The 12,825-nt window shown below is 40.5% G+C and overlaps 1 protein-coding gene across 3 annotated transcripts in view; it reads right to left on the reverse strand.

The window, feature by feature from the left end:
* dyrk4 (dual-specificity tyrosine-(Y)-phosphorylation regulated kinase 4) overlaps positions 1 to 12,370 on the reverse strand; it is a 28,036-nt gene extending 15,666 nt beyond the window's left edge. The window contains exons 1-2 of one of the 3 annotated variants that reach the window (XM_063898477.1): positions 12,206 to 12,370; positions 11,577 to 11,646 (exon numbers count right to left, since the gene is read on the reverse strand). In XM_063898477.1, coding sequence (XP_063754547.1) covers positions 11,577 to 11,646; positions 12,206 to 12,237 — 102 coding nt within the window. In that variant the 5' untranslated portion in view covers positions 12,238 to 12,370. Of the gene's footprint in view, positions 1 to 1,643; positions 1,787 to 6,849; positions 6,886 to 11,576; positions 11,647 to 12,205 lie in introns of those variants that run through there. The other 2 variants (XM_063898502.1, XM_063898485.1) reach the window with 2 other exon arrangements.
* Positions 12,371 to 12,825: the final 455 nt, after the last annotated feature.

Genomic DNA, 12,825 nt, shown 5'->3' on the forward strand with positions numbered 1-12,825 from the left:
AGATTCAAAATAAAATATTGCTTTAAGACTATTAAAAGGAGTTTGCGTTAAAGGCAGACAATAAGAAAGAAACGTAATAATTCCTAATTTTCCTAAAACCGTCTAAACATTCTATATAAAGGCCTGAAAATATATACACTGACCCCCCCTAATACATCCTCGACATCCAGGAAACTATTACTACTATTTAACCGGGTTGGTGTCTCGAGTTTTTTTATGGCCAACACGCACCAATGCAAGACTGCAGGAAACATGTTTTCTGTTTAATTGATACAAACAAAATATTCTCCTGTTTTAAACCTGAACACTTTATTTTCTTGAGTCATGGAACAGACTTGACAGACAGACTTCAAAGTTTTCTCAAAGCAGAGAGCAGGTAATAACCTCAAATTCATAATCAGAGAACAGCCTTTATATAAGAATATTGTTCTCCAGAGACTAATTCCCAACACATACTACAACTCAGTTGCTTAATGCGATGAGGAGATGATTATGATTAGGTGACAGCTGTTTTGTAACAGCAGTGGCCACTACAGTAATCAGCCTCAGGACAGGATAAGCAACTGTTTCCACCCTCCTTATTACTCTCTCCTAATCTATTCCCTTATTCCCTAATCTGTTTCTGGTTAAGAAGTTAACTGTACAATAAAAAAACTGTGATCATGAAGTTAAATCCATGGAGCTAGATCAGACATATGTAAGGTGTTGTTAACAAGCATGCAACAACTGAAAAAGGATTTCTGAATTTCATTCAGCCCCTGCTGGTGGAGTGGCCCTTCAGGAGAGTGAGGAAACAGAGGGACAACAAGAGGAGAACAGGTTGCACTCTCAGGACTGGGAGGCTCTTTTAAATCTAGCCTGATTAATAACAACAAGGGCTGCAGCAGGAAGCATACATCTTATACAACCTAGAATACAGCTGGAGCCAAATAGATGCTCATTGTGCTGCCGTGATATAACTTTAGACACAGTCACACATTACTTTGCATCTTAAAATATCCCTACACTGCACCGTGCTTAGACATTTTTTTACTAAATGTGTTAAATCATATTGTCGAGAAACCACAGACTATATGGAGTAGGGCCTGACTACCTCAAACCTATGTTCTCGCTGACATAATAACTATCATTTGTCGACCGATAGCATTCAAGTGAGTGTTAATATTTAGCCCAAGCTAAATTCTCACCACCCAAAAAAATAAGCATATTTCGCAAAAGTCAAACTATTCCTTTAACATTTAAGCTTGCAGATAAAATGAAAGGTGCCAGTCATGCTCTAGCTCTGAAATGTACAGTATCTTCAGCATACATGAAACAGTTGGCTAAATCATCAAACCACCCGCAACAAGTCAGCCAATGCTCACCTGGGACAGTCATAATGCTCTGTGCATTTTGTCACCAAGGCGACAACGCAGCTGTTAGCAAAACAATGCAGATACAGTATATCTCACCATGGCAACTAATAATAAATCAAAGAAAGTGTCACAGTTCATGTTTTTCCGACATGAGCCAAAACGAGGACTTTGCTACCAGTGAGCAATTCTGAAAAGAAAGACTATAGGATTTGGAACAGGTAATAGAAAAAAAAGGGGGGAAGAAAGGAAAGAAATAGGTGGTTGCATCCTGTTGCCTCCAAGACATACCTCAGGCTGGACCCTCCTGTTCCTGCCCCAGCAGCAGCCCTGGAAGAGGCTAAAACCACAGCAGGCGTCTTCCCACATAGCACATCTCCCCCATGCTGTCACAAGCACACCCTGAATCCCACTTCAGCCTCTAGACAACATTTCCAGCCAGAGGGGAGGAAGTTACGCAGCAGGTCAGAGATCAGTTAGCCACCCTCAGAAGCAAAATGAATGATGCTGAAGGTGATGCTGATGGTGATGCCAGGGCTGCATTTCCTCCTGCTGTAAGTCTAGAAACTGCAAGTCATTGTGCTGCTCCTTTACTCCATTTGACGTAATCAAATTCTTCTTGAACTTGACAGAGCTTTGATGCTGCAAAGTACAGTTACGCTGGATCCCCACTGTCTTCTTCAGATGTGTCCGGAGAATATAACTTCTCAACGCAGAGCTTACTGTGGTTCCACCTAACTCTCCCCTACACTCTGGACTCTGATCAAACTCACATTCGGTTACATTCTCTTTGTTTGGGACCTTGGTGCCCCTTTGTTTTCCTCTGCGTCAGTTTCCTCCACACTATATTTCTTGGCTCCGGGATACAGACAGAGTAGAGAGGCAGGCTGCAGACAGACAGTGAGAGGATGCTTTCTGCTGTTTCTATAATGATAGAGGGAGTGCTCTCTGTCTTCAGTGCTGCCAGTGACGTATGGATTGGGACTCCACGAGGGACTCATCCTGAACCGGAGACAAAGCAGCAGGGGCCTGGCACTTTGCTTCCTGTATAGGATGCCTCTGGGAGGCAGGTAAGGAGAAGGAAGAGGGGGTTTAAGAGAGAGAGGTATCCTCCCAGGTGGGCTCTTCATGGGGCTGAGGAAGTCAGACAGGGAGGAGGTGCATCTCTAATGGGCCTCCCATGTGGTTAAACAGACGTCCGTCACTTTCCTCTGCCTCCTCACTTGCCACTGTATCTAGGAGACACCGGTAGAGGGGCTGTCAACTCCCCCACCTCCATTTGTTCTACCGTTCCCCACCTGCTTCGCTGCTGCCACAAAACCCCAGTGGGACGCAACAGACTTGCTGACAAATAGTGCGTAGGTGAAATCTTATCTCACCACACCCTGGCTACCCCTGGCCTCCTGCCTGCTGCACACAGCAACGGGGAACTGCAGAGCCCACAGCAGGCCAGGACACAGCGGCTGAGTATTTACACTGCTGATAGTCATAGGGGAAAAAAGTGTAGTAATGACCTCTATATGATATTTTTGATTATTACATTATTTACTGAAAAAGACTTGGTGATAAACGCTTCTACAACACATTTTCCACTGGTTATAAAACAGTTATAATTTAATACACATGCCTAATATATATATATGTATCGTACAAGCAAGAAGATTGGGGTTTTCCTTTTTCTAAATATTAATATTAATGCCTGTCATGGGTCAGAAAAGTAGTATAAGTGTATGGCGTATACTTGGGCAGCATCAGCAAAGGAAAGCATTTCTGATAAACTGAACAAATGAAAAAGCAAAAAGGGACAGTGATAGAGCGTGGGCAAAAAACAACAGTCAAACTTATTAGCCATTAAACAGAAGGAAAAGAATTGGAGCGATTCGAGACTTCACTGCAATTGTCTCTCTGCGCTCAGGACTGGTATTTATATGTATATTTCATTTTTTAGATACATTGTGGGACATTGCTTTTACATCAATATATGCATTTAAACTGGTGGCTTAAACAAAGCTAACTAATGCTTTAGTTAAAGTTGGGTGAATGAAGCTAATGTTAGCCACATTAGCCACAAAGCAAGCATTGCAAAGCTTTATGTGAGTTTGAGCATGATAAAGAACACACTGGAGAAAAGACTTTAGGCTAGTTTGTAAAAAAAGTGAAGAGGCTAGATCACCAAGTGAGTAAACCAACTCAAACCCAAATTCGCAGATTGCTATTCATCCTGTTGGCATTAAACAAATACAATGACAAATTGTATTACAATTACATTTTTTTTTTTGCATTGTTGCCACAAACAAATGTTCACTCTAGCCATACATGAGACGATGGTGCTAAAAAAACACTAACAGCTTTTGGGCCAAATAAATCAACATGATATGAAGTCCTTATAGTCACTTTAACAACCCAGAGTAGCTTTTCATTTTAAATGTTTTCAAATGAAAGGAGCCATCCTCGAGAGTGACTAGAAGTATCTTACATAACTTCTTCCCCTCTACTCACCTTGTTTTGGTTACATGAAAAATGTTGCTATTTCTGTAGCCTGAAGCTCCAGGCCACTGTATTTCATTACTGCCCTGTCAGCCATTCTTAAAGCTTATGTGACACACAGGGGTATCCTCTGTATCTCTGTTCCTCCTACATCTTGGGATTTTAATTCACATAAAGTAGTCCATGGCTTTATAACACAATCCTTTGACCAGGTGTTGGCCTGCATGGGTTGCACTCTTCCCAGGTTTTTAAACCAACTTTGAAAAATGAACAGCAGGTGGGTGAACGGACTCGAAACCGCGCCAAATAACCTCCCTGTAGATGACCAAAACCTGATGCTTAAATTCTTTTGGGTACTGGCTAATTGCTACAAGCTGCCAAACTCGGCAAACTGGAGAGAGGTGCGCTGCCAGCCAAAACAGACAGTATCAGAGTAACTCTCATTTGGCAAGAGAACAGTGTGGGTAGTTTGACCCGGCTTGCAGGCGGATTGCAGCATCTGCAGTTTTAGACGCAGAACATGCTTCTCAATGACAGGGTGTCACCATGTGAGATATGGGTCGAGTTCACAAGTTGACACAGGCAAAGTCACTTAAACACTCTCAGACATACAGACAATTATAGGCTCAACTGCGGCTTACATGATAATGGTGATGGGGATGGAAATGAGTCTGGATGAGCAGATTAACAAATCTAGTGGACCAAGACTTTTAAGAAACATAGTCAGGTGAGTTTTATTGACTCAACAAGACAACCGTCACATTGGAGCTGATGAACAATCAGTACATTGTATCAAAAATAACCCCCAATAAGTCAAACCAAATTATGAATGTTTTACTTGAGTATCATCCTCAAAAGATTGAGTGATTGTGTGTGTTTGTCTTTGTTGAAGTTAATCTGTGTTTATGTGATTGACAAGGACACAGCTGAAAATTAAGCAGGGCTCAGGCCAAGGCAAATCCTATTAGCCACGTGAAGAGGCTCACTTCATCATGGTGAAGAGGGTGAGTCAAATCAAACAAACAAACAAACAAACAAACAAACATACCCCTTTATTCATCATGTGTCCAGTCACACAAGCCAGTGTTAAAAGCCCTGTCAAGGTCAAAATGAGCTAGTGCATCAGTGGAAATCTGTCATTATATGTTTGCTGTGTAGCTGCAGTCTGGAACATTCTGTACTGATGTATATATATACACGCTGTCTGATCACTCAGTGATATATACAGTACATGTAGCTACAGAGTTAGAGCAGGGGGTGTGGAGGGGGCGGTGGAAAGTTGTTGTGTTTTGATGACATTTAATGCAACTGCATGGTAAATAAGGTGGCTCACTATGCCCCTTGATAAATAAATAAACAAAAACTAAACATAACTTTCAAAATGCAATCATATGATCGTATGATTTCAAAACCATTGGTTCCAGCAATGACGTTGTTTGGTTGAAGGATTGTGTGCAGGGATCTATTAGCAATTCATAACTGTGTTCATTGGTGTCAATCACCTGAATCTAAGCGTTGTATTTCGTTACCTTAGAATAAGCCCTTCATTATCTACAATGGAAATATTTCTTCCATGGAGTCTGCCATGTTGCACTGCCTTGTTTCTAGATTTGCCCTGAATGGAAAAGCCAAAAACTGGCTGTCCAAATACTATATTTTTACTTTAGTATGTAGTATGCAATATTCATACAAATAAATGACTGCTTCGTCAAAATAGTGTGCCTTGAACTCTGATTGAAATTCTTATATACATATAGTGTTTCGTTCTGGGTATTATGTTACCCGAAGGCCACCTTAGGTTCTCACGCTCGAAAAGGGAGGGGTAGGTGGTAGGGATTCAGTTGGTTGCAATCTGCAACCTCACCACTTGTGACCAGTAAATCCTAAACAGCAGGCCTTACATTTGGACAACAGACTTTTGCAGAATAACTACTCAATAAGTAACTCAAATTATTGCTATAAATGTTATCTTTATTTTATTTTTACATTGTTGTTCAAGCTTAAGAGATCCTTAACCTTGTTAGTGTTTGATAGACTGACATTACACCACCATTATAACAATGTTTGTGTGCTTTTGGGCGTGTTCTGTGGGGTGGTTGATGGAGCTTGACCTACCACTTATTATTTATTGTCCACTGTGGCGGGCCCTTAAAACCATCAACAAAAAGACACATTACCCTTTTGTCCTTCATAATACATGACACATCACTTTGTGTACTGTAATAACCACAAACAGAGATACAAGTGCTTCCTGTCTGTCTTCTTGAGTAGACATAGAATCAGACTGTCCCAGAATTGGGCTATAGGCCAAGCTCCCTGGTTTTGCTTCTCAGATTATTAGACTGTGGTGGAATTATAAACAATAGTATTTCCAACTTCCCCAACTCAGAGTCTAGAACATTAATCCCTCACTTTTGAGGCTAATCTAAAAAAACAGACAACCCTAATCCTAATGTCCTAACAACACAACCTTTTCTTGTCATCGAATGTGGTATCACCAAAAACAAATCTATTTCCCACAGCCATACTGTATTTAAAGTTCTTACCTCAAAACATTCATTGAAACGTTAAACAGTTATAGTACTCAGAAAGGTCTTTTCCTAATCTCTCAACCCTCAGAGATGCAGCCTTCAGAGAAACATGGCCTGCAACCGAATTTTCATTTGCCCTTGTCTTTATTGACATATTTTGGGAAGCAATTCAATCATACAAAGAGAGAGCTTTGTGTATGTATTGTAAAATCCTTGAAATCAAATTAGAAAATAAGAGAATAAGGTAAGGTCATTGCATTTGTCAGGTCAATACATACTCCCTTAGCTTCTTTTGTATTAAGTGTCAAGTAAGGAAACACAGGAACCTAAACAATTGTTGTCTTATTTAAAAGAAAGAGTTGATAATCAAACAAATACTGTAGAAGCTTCTTTAACGTCCCTTTATTCATGCTCTACCTAAAATGTATATACTTTTCAAAGCAACATAATGCTGTCTTGCTCAGCTATGGAAGCCTTACCTCATTAATCATCCTTTCATCCAAGATCTGCTGCTTCCAAGCCCTGGAATGAGAACCAACCCAGGGCCCCATGAATGGCTCTGCTCTCCACGCAGAACCCTACTGTTATTTCAATAATTCCAATCCGATAAAATGATTATCCCAATGCGAGACAGATGAAGCGGGTGTTGTACAGGTACATACAGTATGTGCACGAGTTTACCTATCAAAATTTGAACGTTACATGTTTCACTACTTCATATGCGGACAACAATGCAGGCTTTAGCCCCTATCATGTGCAGTGCGGCTGTTGACCTGAATGCCCCAGACTCTGCCCTCTGCCAGCTCTGAGAACCTGAGGATGGAGGAGGTGCTCTTGTGCCGCCAGGTCTGTGAGTGATGATGGCCTGGCATCTAAGGGGCAACACAAATTGTCCTTATTGGCTCTGATATGGCCTCCCTTGACTCCAAACTTCAAGGCAACCCATTTTTTTTACTTCCCAAGAATGTGTCCCTTCTCTTTTTTAAAATTTTTTTAAAATCATGCTGCTAGTGCTAAAACTATGTATCCCACAATCCCCACAATGCTATACTCTGGAACCCTTCTCTTAACTCCTACAGAGGGCATGGGTTAGCTTAATTTCTCACCCAGGTAAGATGAGCATTGTCCGTCCTTCTTTTGACCCCATAAGCACCAACTCCCCTGTCACTCATCACAACAACCTCGCAAGGTGATCCGCTTTTGTCGCCACCTGTATACAAAAGACCCCATGTCTGTGCTAGACAGACACAGACGATACATTGCCTTCCAACTGTGACAATTAGCGCAAATTGCGGGTTTTAATCTGATGACATGTTTGGCAGATGTGGACAATGAGGGCTGAAACGCTTGTTGTCTTCAGGTGCCACGCAGTGTCATTAAAACACAGTAGGCAAACGGAGATCCTGTCCACTCTAACGGCTTTATTATCCGAGGCTCAGGTGTTACCTTCCCAGCTGGCATTCATGCCTATTTCATTCAACAGATGCTGCAGGTGTATACTGACACACTCTGGCCTGTGAGACCAACACAGACATGACTAAATACAGATTAGTTTGAACACAATAACTTACCAGAATTATCTATCTTATTGTAATAGGACATTTTACGTTTGTGCTTTGGCTGTGTAAAATCATACTAGGGAAAGAAATAAAATGCTTAAAGATGGATTCCTGTATAGATCAGTATGACAGTTATACAATCTTTAACATCAATACCATGTGACTCCCAATAAATTATAAAAAAAACTTCAACACCACATGGAAAATAAAATATCAACCTAATATACTTGCTTATTATGGGTGAGAACTGGAAGAAATATGAAAAGTGTGAAATATAATTACATTGTTTTAGTTGCGCACAGTAATTATTTAATTAAACGGCTTGGTTCATTCTACAATTGACTAGTAGCCGACCACGTTTTCTTCTTCTATCCTATTTTCTGCACCATGTAAATGGATTAGGGCCTCTTTTATTTATGCTATTATTGTTACTGGCATTACTGGTAATATTAGTGGCAGAGTTTGCTGGTTTAGAGAGTGGTGGTTATATTTAACACTGAAATATAATATGATTATGAAATTACCATATATGAAGGAATCAGTGAGTCTGACAAAGTAACAGCAAACAATGCTTACATAACAACATTCATAAGACCTTGCACATTATTACACAACAACGCTCCTGAGCCTAAGAAGATGGAAGAAGAGGGTGCGACGGGGGAGGACGTTGGCATACCATGCTGCAGCTTTGCTTTGCATGACTCACCGTTAAAGGAAAACAGACGCTTCATGCAACCAAGCCAGGCACTCATTAACAAATCTCCCTGGGTGGCTGTTTACCCAGCATTCTTTTATAAATCCAATTAATGTTTGTCAGAATTGGGGAGTTTCTCAGTCCAGCTGTCCTCTCCATGGTGAGGATGATGAGCACCTCCTCACTATGGAAATGTGCAGCTGTGCCATAGCAGCACAAGTAGGCTCAGGCCTGGCAGCATAAGGCCAAACACAGCTTCACAGCACCGTGTGGACCAGTGGGAGGGAGAGTAGTCATACACAGCAGTCAGGATGATGCTATTTATTAAGGCACTACACGGACACTCGCATGTTGAGAAGTGCCATGTGACGACCCTGACAACAAGCCACAGGCTGTTCTGTAAATGAATGCATGCAAACACGGACTCAACTGCACACAATGTCAGACAAAGAGGTGACAAGGAAGGTGGCATCATATCGGTTATAATATAATTCATACACAGTGTGTGGTAGTGTGAACCCTGTGCACTGTGACACTGATATCAGTGTGTAATTCAGCAGAGGTGAGCTCCCTCTAATTGGCCGCTCTTAATTCAGGGGGTCCGGTGTCAACAAAGGACAAAGCTGTGATGAGAAACCCTATCAGGGGCAGGGTTCATCAGAATAATGGGAATGCACTCTCCCACCAGGTGTATGCGTCTGCCCTGATAAACAATAACTGAGAGTAAAGGCTTTCAACATTTTGAAACTTAAGCCCCATATCAGATTGTTAAGAGTTCCCCCTTCCCAAAAATATAAGGAAACAAAACGGTGTTGTTAATTTGTGCCACTGTCAGATTAACTTACACATTTTTTTTATTCTGCTTAGCCTCACTGCCTGCCATATTGAATCCAAATGTAATGTATGCAGGGTCATATTTCCTCACCACACAGGTTTGAGATTTTACTGGCACAGCATTGTTGATTGTTTTGTTTTTGTTTTTTACCGTTATCTGAGGTAATGTTAGCTATAGGTGGAAAAACACCTTTTCACTACAACTGGTGATTTATTGATTGGCATAGTGAAATAATGGCAAATTGGTCATCTAAAGATTGAGTGTACTAATATTTGTATAGGGATGCAAGTAGAGCTTGATTAAAAGACCAATAGATCAACCATAAAAACTGTGACTGCTTTGTTGATCAATCAATGATTACACCATACATTTTCTGGTTCCAGTTGCTCCAGTAAAATTAGCTTTCTAGGTTAGGTTAGGATTAAATTCATATACTCTGAGCTTTGGGCGTAAAAGACGAAACCTACAGTGACAGACAATTTCCACAGTTTGTTTCAACTCACAGAGTGAATTATTAATAGATTAACTGAGAAAATAATCAGCAGTTGGAAAAAACTTTCAACAATCCTGAAAATAGGACATGCTATAATCCCTAGACAATAAGTGTGATCCAGCAGACCCACTACTGTAATAATGGTTTGCCCTAAATCTTAAAGATTAGTCTTCAGCGAGTGGACGATAACTCAAAGATATGTCATGTTTATCTGTACAGTAAAATGAAGCACTTTATTGTAAGCCTCTGACCTCTCTTTATGATATAAAAATAAGACTGAAACACCGAATGGGGCCTTCATCAGTGAGTCATATCGTGTAAAAGGTGCAAACATGAAATTATACTGCCTGGTAGTCTCAGGGCGTTTCACATCTTGAAGGGGTGCATCTGCTCAGAGCAGCTGCTTGCGTCAGTGCTTTATAATGACGCAAATGTACTCTATTGATATCCTCTCTTCACTTCGAGAACATTTTACTCACAGTGCTAACACGAAAAGGTTCAAATGTTGCTCTTTCTGGTGTTTCTCACTGATGATCAAAGACTGTTAGCGTTTTTTTTTCTGAACACCATCAGGCTTAATAATCTGTTGGCAGTGGTATTGCTTATTAATGACAATATAGGGGGCCTTTAAAAAAAAATCAAAGCAAATACAAGTACCATGATGTGATTATGCATTGGAGAGAGCAGTCAACCTACCCTGCATAAGAAATATCTACATGTGACCAAGAATATATTAAGTATGAGGTTGGTTTTTAATCTACGTTTGACTGTCATGATGGATATTACTAATGTTTCTCATCGGCATCTTTTGAACTTTTTTAAAGGCCCCCTTCTCCCATACACACACACTCAATCCATTAATTTTATGTTGTCTGAATCTGATGCCCCTCATGCCCAATATTCATATGTTATCTACACTGTGTTCCCTCTCTATTCATCTATTTACATCAAAGTGTCTCTGTTTGAGCACAGGTAGCTTTAGAGTGAGGTGACCAGCCCAGTCCTGAACAGTGTTCCACATCAAAGGGATTCAGTCGTTCCTGCTGCACTGGACTGTCCTCCCTCATGCGAAAAATGTCCAAACTCTATTTAAAGTACAAAAGTGTCCCACAGGAGCTTAGTGAGGGAGATCCGAGGGGCTTTGAAACTATCTTATCCCTTCATGTGGGAAGAGATGGGGCAAATGGATCCACTGCTGCATGGATGTGTCCTTTTAGGGCAGAGCTGACGTTGTGAAATACTCTAGGAAGAAGAGACTACGGGGATAATCCAGGTGATGTCAGTACAGATATAGTACCTTTTAATTGCTCCAGGTTTGGTATTTCTGCTTTTGCCACCTCTCTCTGATGGTTCAGTGGTGCAAGCCAACATCACAAGGTAGAGTATGTTCCCAATAAATCACTTCTGCTGAGGGCACATAATTGCCTAAATAACATTTGTTTAATGGCCTGGAGCTCAACACAGGGTGTAGGGTTGCTTGGAGGCCAACAGAAACATGACCACCACTTAACTTAACTTATAGTGGTGAAGCAGTCAGGTTGTCAAGAAAATAACTGAACTGAAGCCGATCAAACACGTAGTAAGCACATGATGGATAAGTCAGAAAGTTATAGTTATCCTCATACCTTGATCAGCAGGGGAAAAGTGCCTTTCCTCTCCTTAAGAAGCCTTTCCAGCTTAGTTTTGGAGCCAATTCTGTGCAAAGAGGAAACATTTTGTTAAAAATTATTGCACACAAATTATGGATGGACACATATTACTAAAAGTGTTAAAACATATCACGTCACTGGTAAAAAGTGAACACATCTTTTGTAGGATGCAGCTAATGTTGTCCTTGCTGCCCTTGACCTTGACTCAGATGAAAGGCATATTTAAAAGTTTAGATTTCTTATTTCACTTAGATTTGTGATAGAAAGTCGTAAGAACATTTTTCATTAGTGCAGCCTTTTACATAAACTACACTGACACCTTCTGGGCACGTTAGTTTGTATCATTTTAAATACATTGAGATCCTCTGCCTTGTTGATGGAGGTGTCAAGTCAGTCAGACAGTTGTTGGTGATAAACAAACCAAAAGTGAATAAAAAACGTTTCTGATTGCACAAAACACATTAAGCTAACTAGGTAAATCTGTGGACAACTAGTTTAAATAAATATTATACTGAAAGATACAAAGACTATAACAACATTGTGTTGAACATAAACAAACTACGAAACTTATGGCACACAAATTTACAGGAGAATTTCGCACTAACCTTTTGTCAAATGATTTGTTCGGCGCACTCATGGTGAAATAAATCAACAACGTGGCGGTGATGAGGCAGTCACGCGCGACATGCCCAATAGTTTGTTTGAAGTCTCCGACCCAGTGCTAACACTCACTGCCTGTGTTCTGCGGAGCGTTACCAGCACAGGCTTATCCAAACAAAAACAATGGCTGTTGTACCCGCCACACTAAGTACTCACTGACAATTTGAGTCTGTTTTTTTTTTCCTCTGACGCAGCTTTTAGGCAGGTGCTTACGTTCGTGCTAGCGCTGCTATTAGAGAGGGAGGAGGGGGAGAGATAGCTAGACAATAGGAGAGACAGGCACCCACTGGGCTATACATTTTCCGGTGTATCATTGCAATAACAAAGCATTTCCTGTATGTACAAAGTTTAGTTTTACACCAGAAAGGCTAGCTTCCACAGATGTTTAATTTTACAACATGTTTTCTTATATTCATATGTAAAAAAAAAAGTTTATGTAGATTTTAATGTTCAAATTGTTGCCATTTAGAAATGTAAGCCTTATTGCACCAGGAGAAAGTAAGATACTACGAATACGAGTATTAATAAGCAGAATTTTTCATGAGCTTGTTTTATTGCACTGATC

Source organism: Eleginops maclovinus, chromosome 2 (genome assembly GCF_036324505.1).
Source record: "Eleginops maclovinus isolate JMC-PN-2008 ecotype Puerto Natales chromosome 2, JC_Emac_rtc_rv5, whole genome shotgun sequence".
Classification (NCBI taxonomy): domain Eukaryota; kingdom Metazoa; phylum Chordata; class Actinopteri; order Perciformes; family Eleginopidae; genus Eleginops; species Eleginops maclovinus.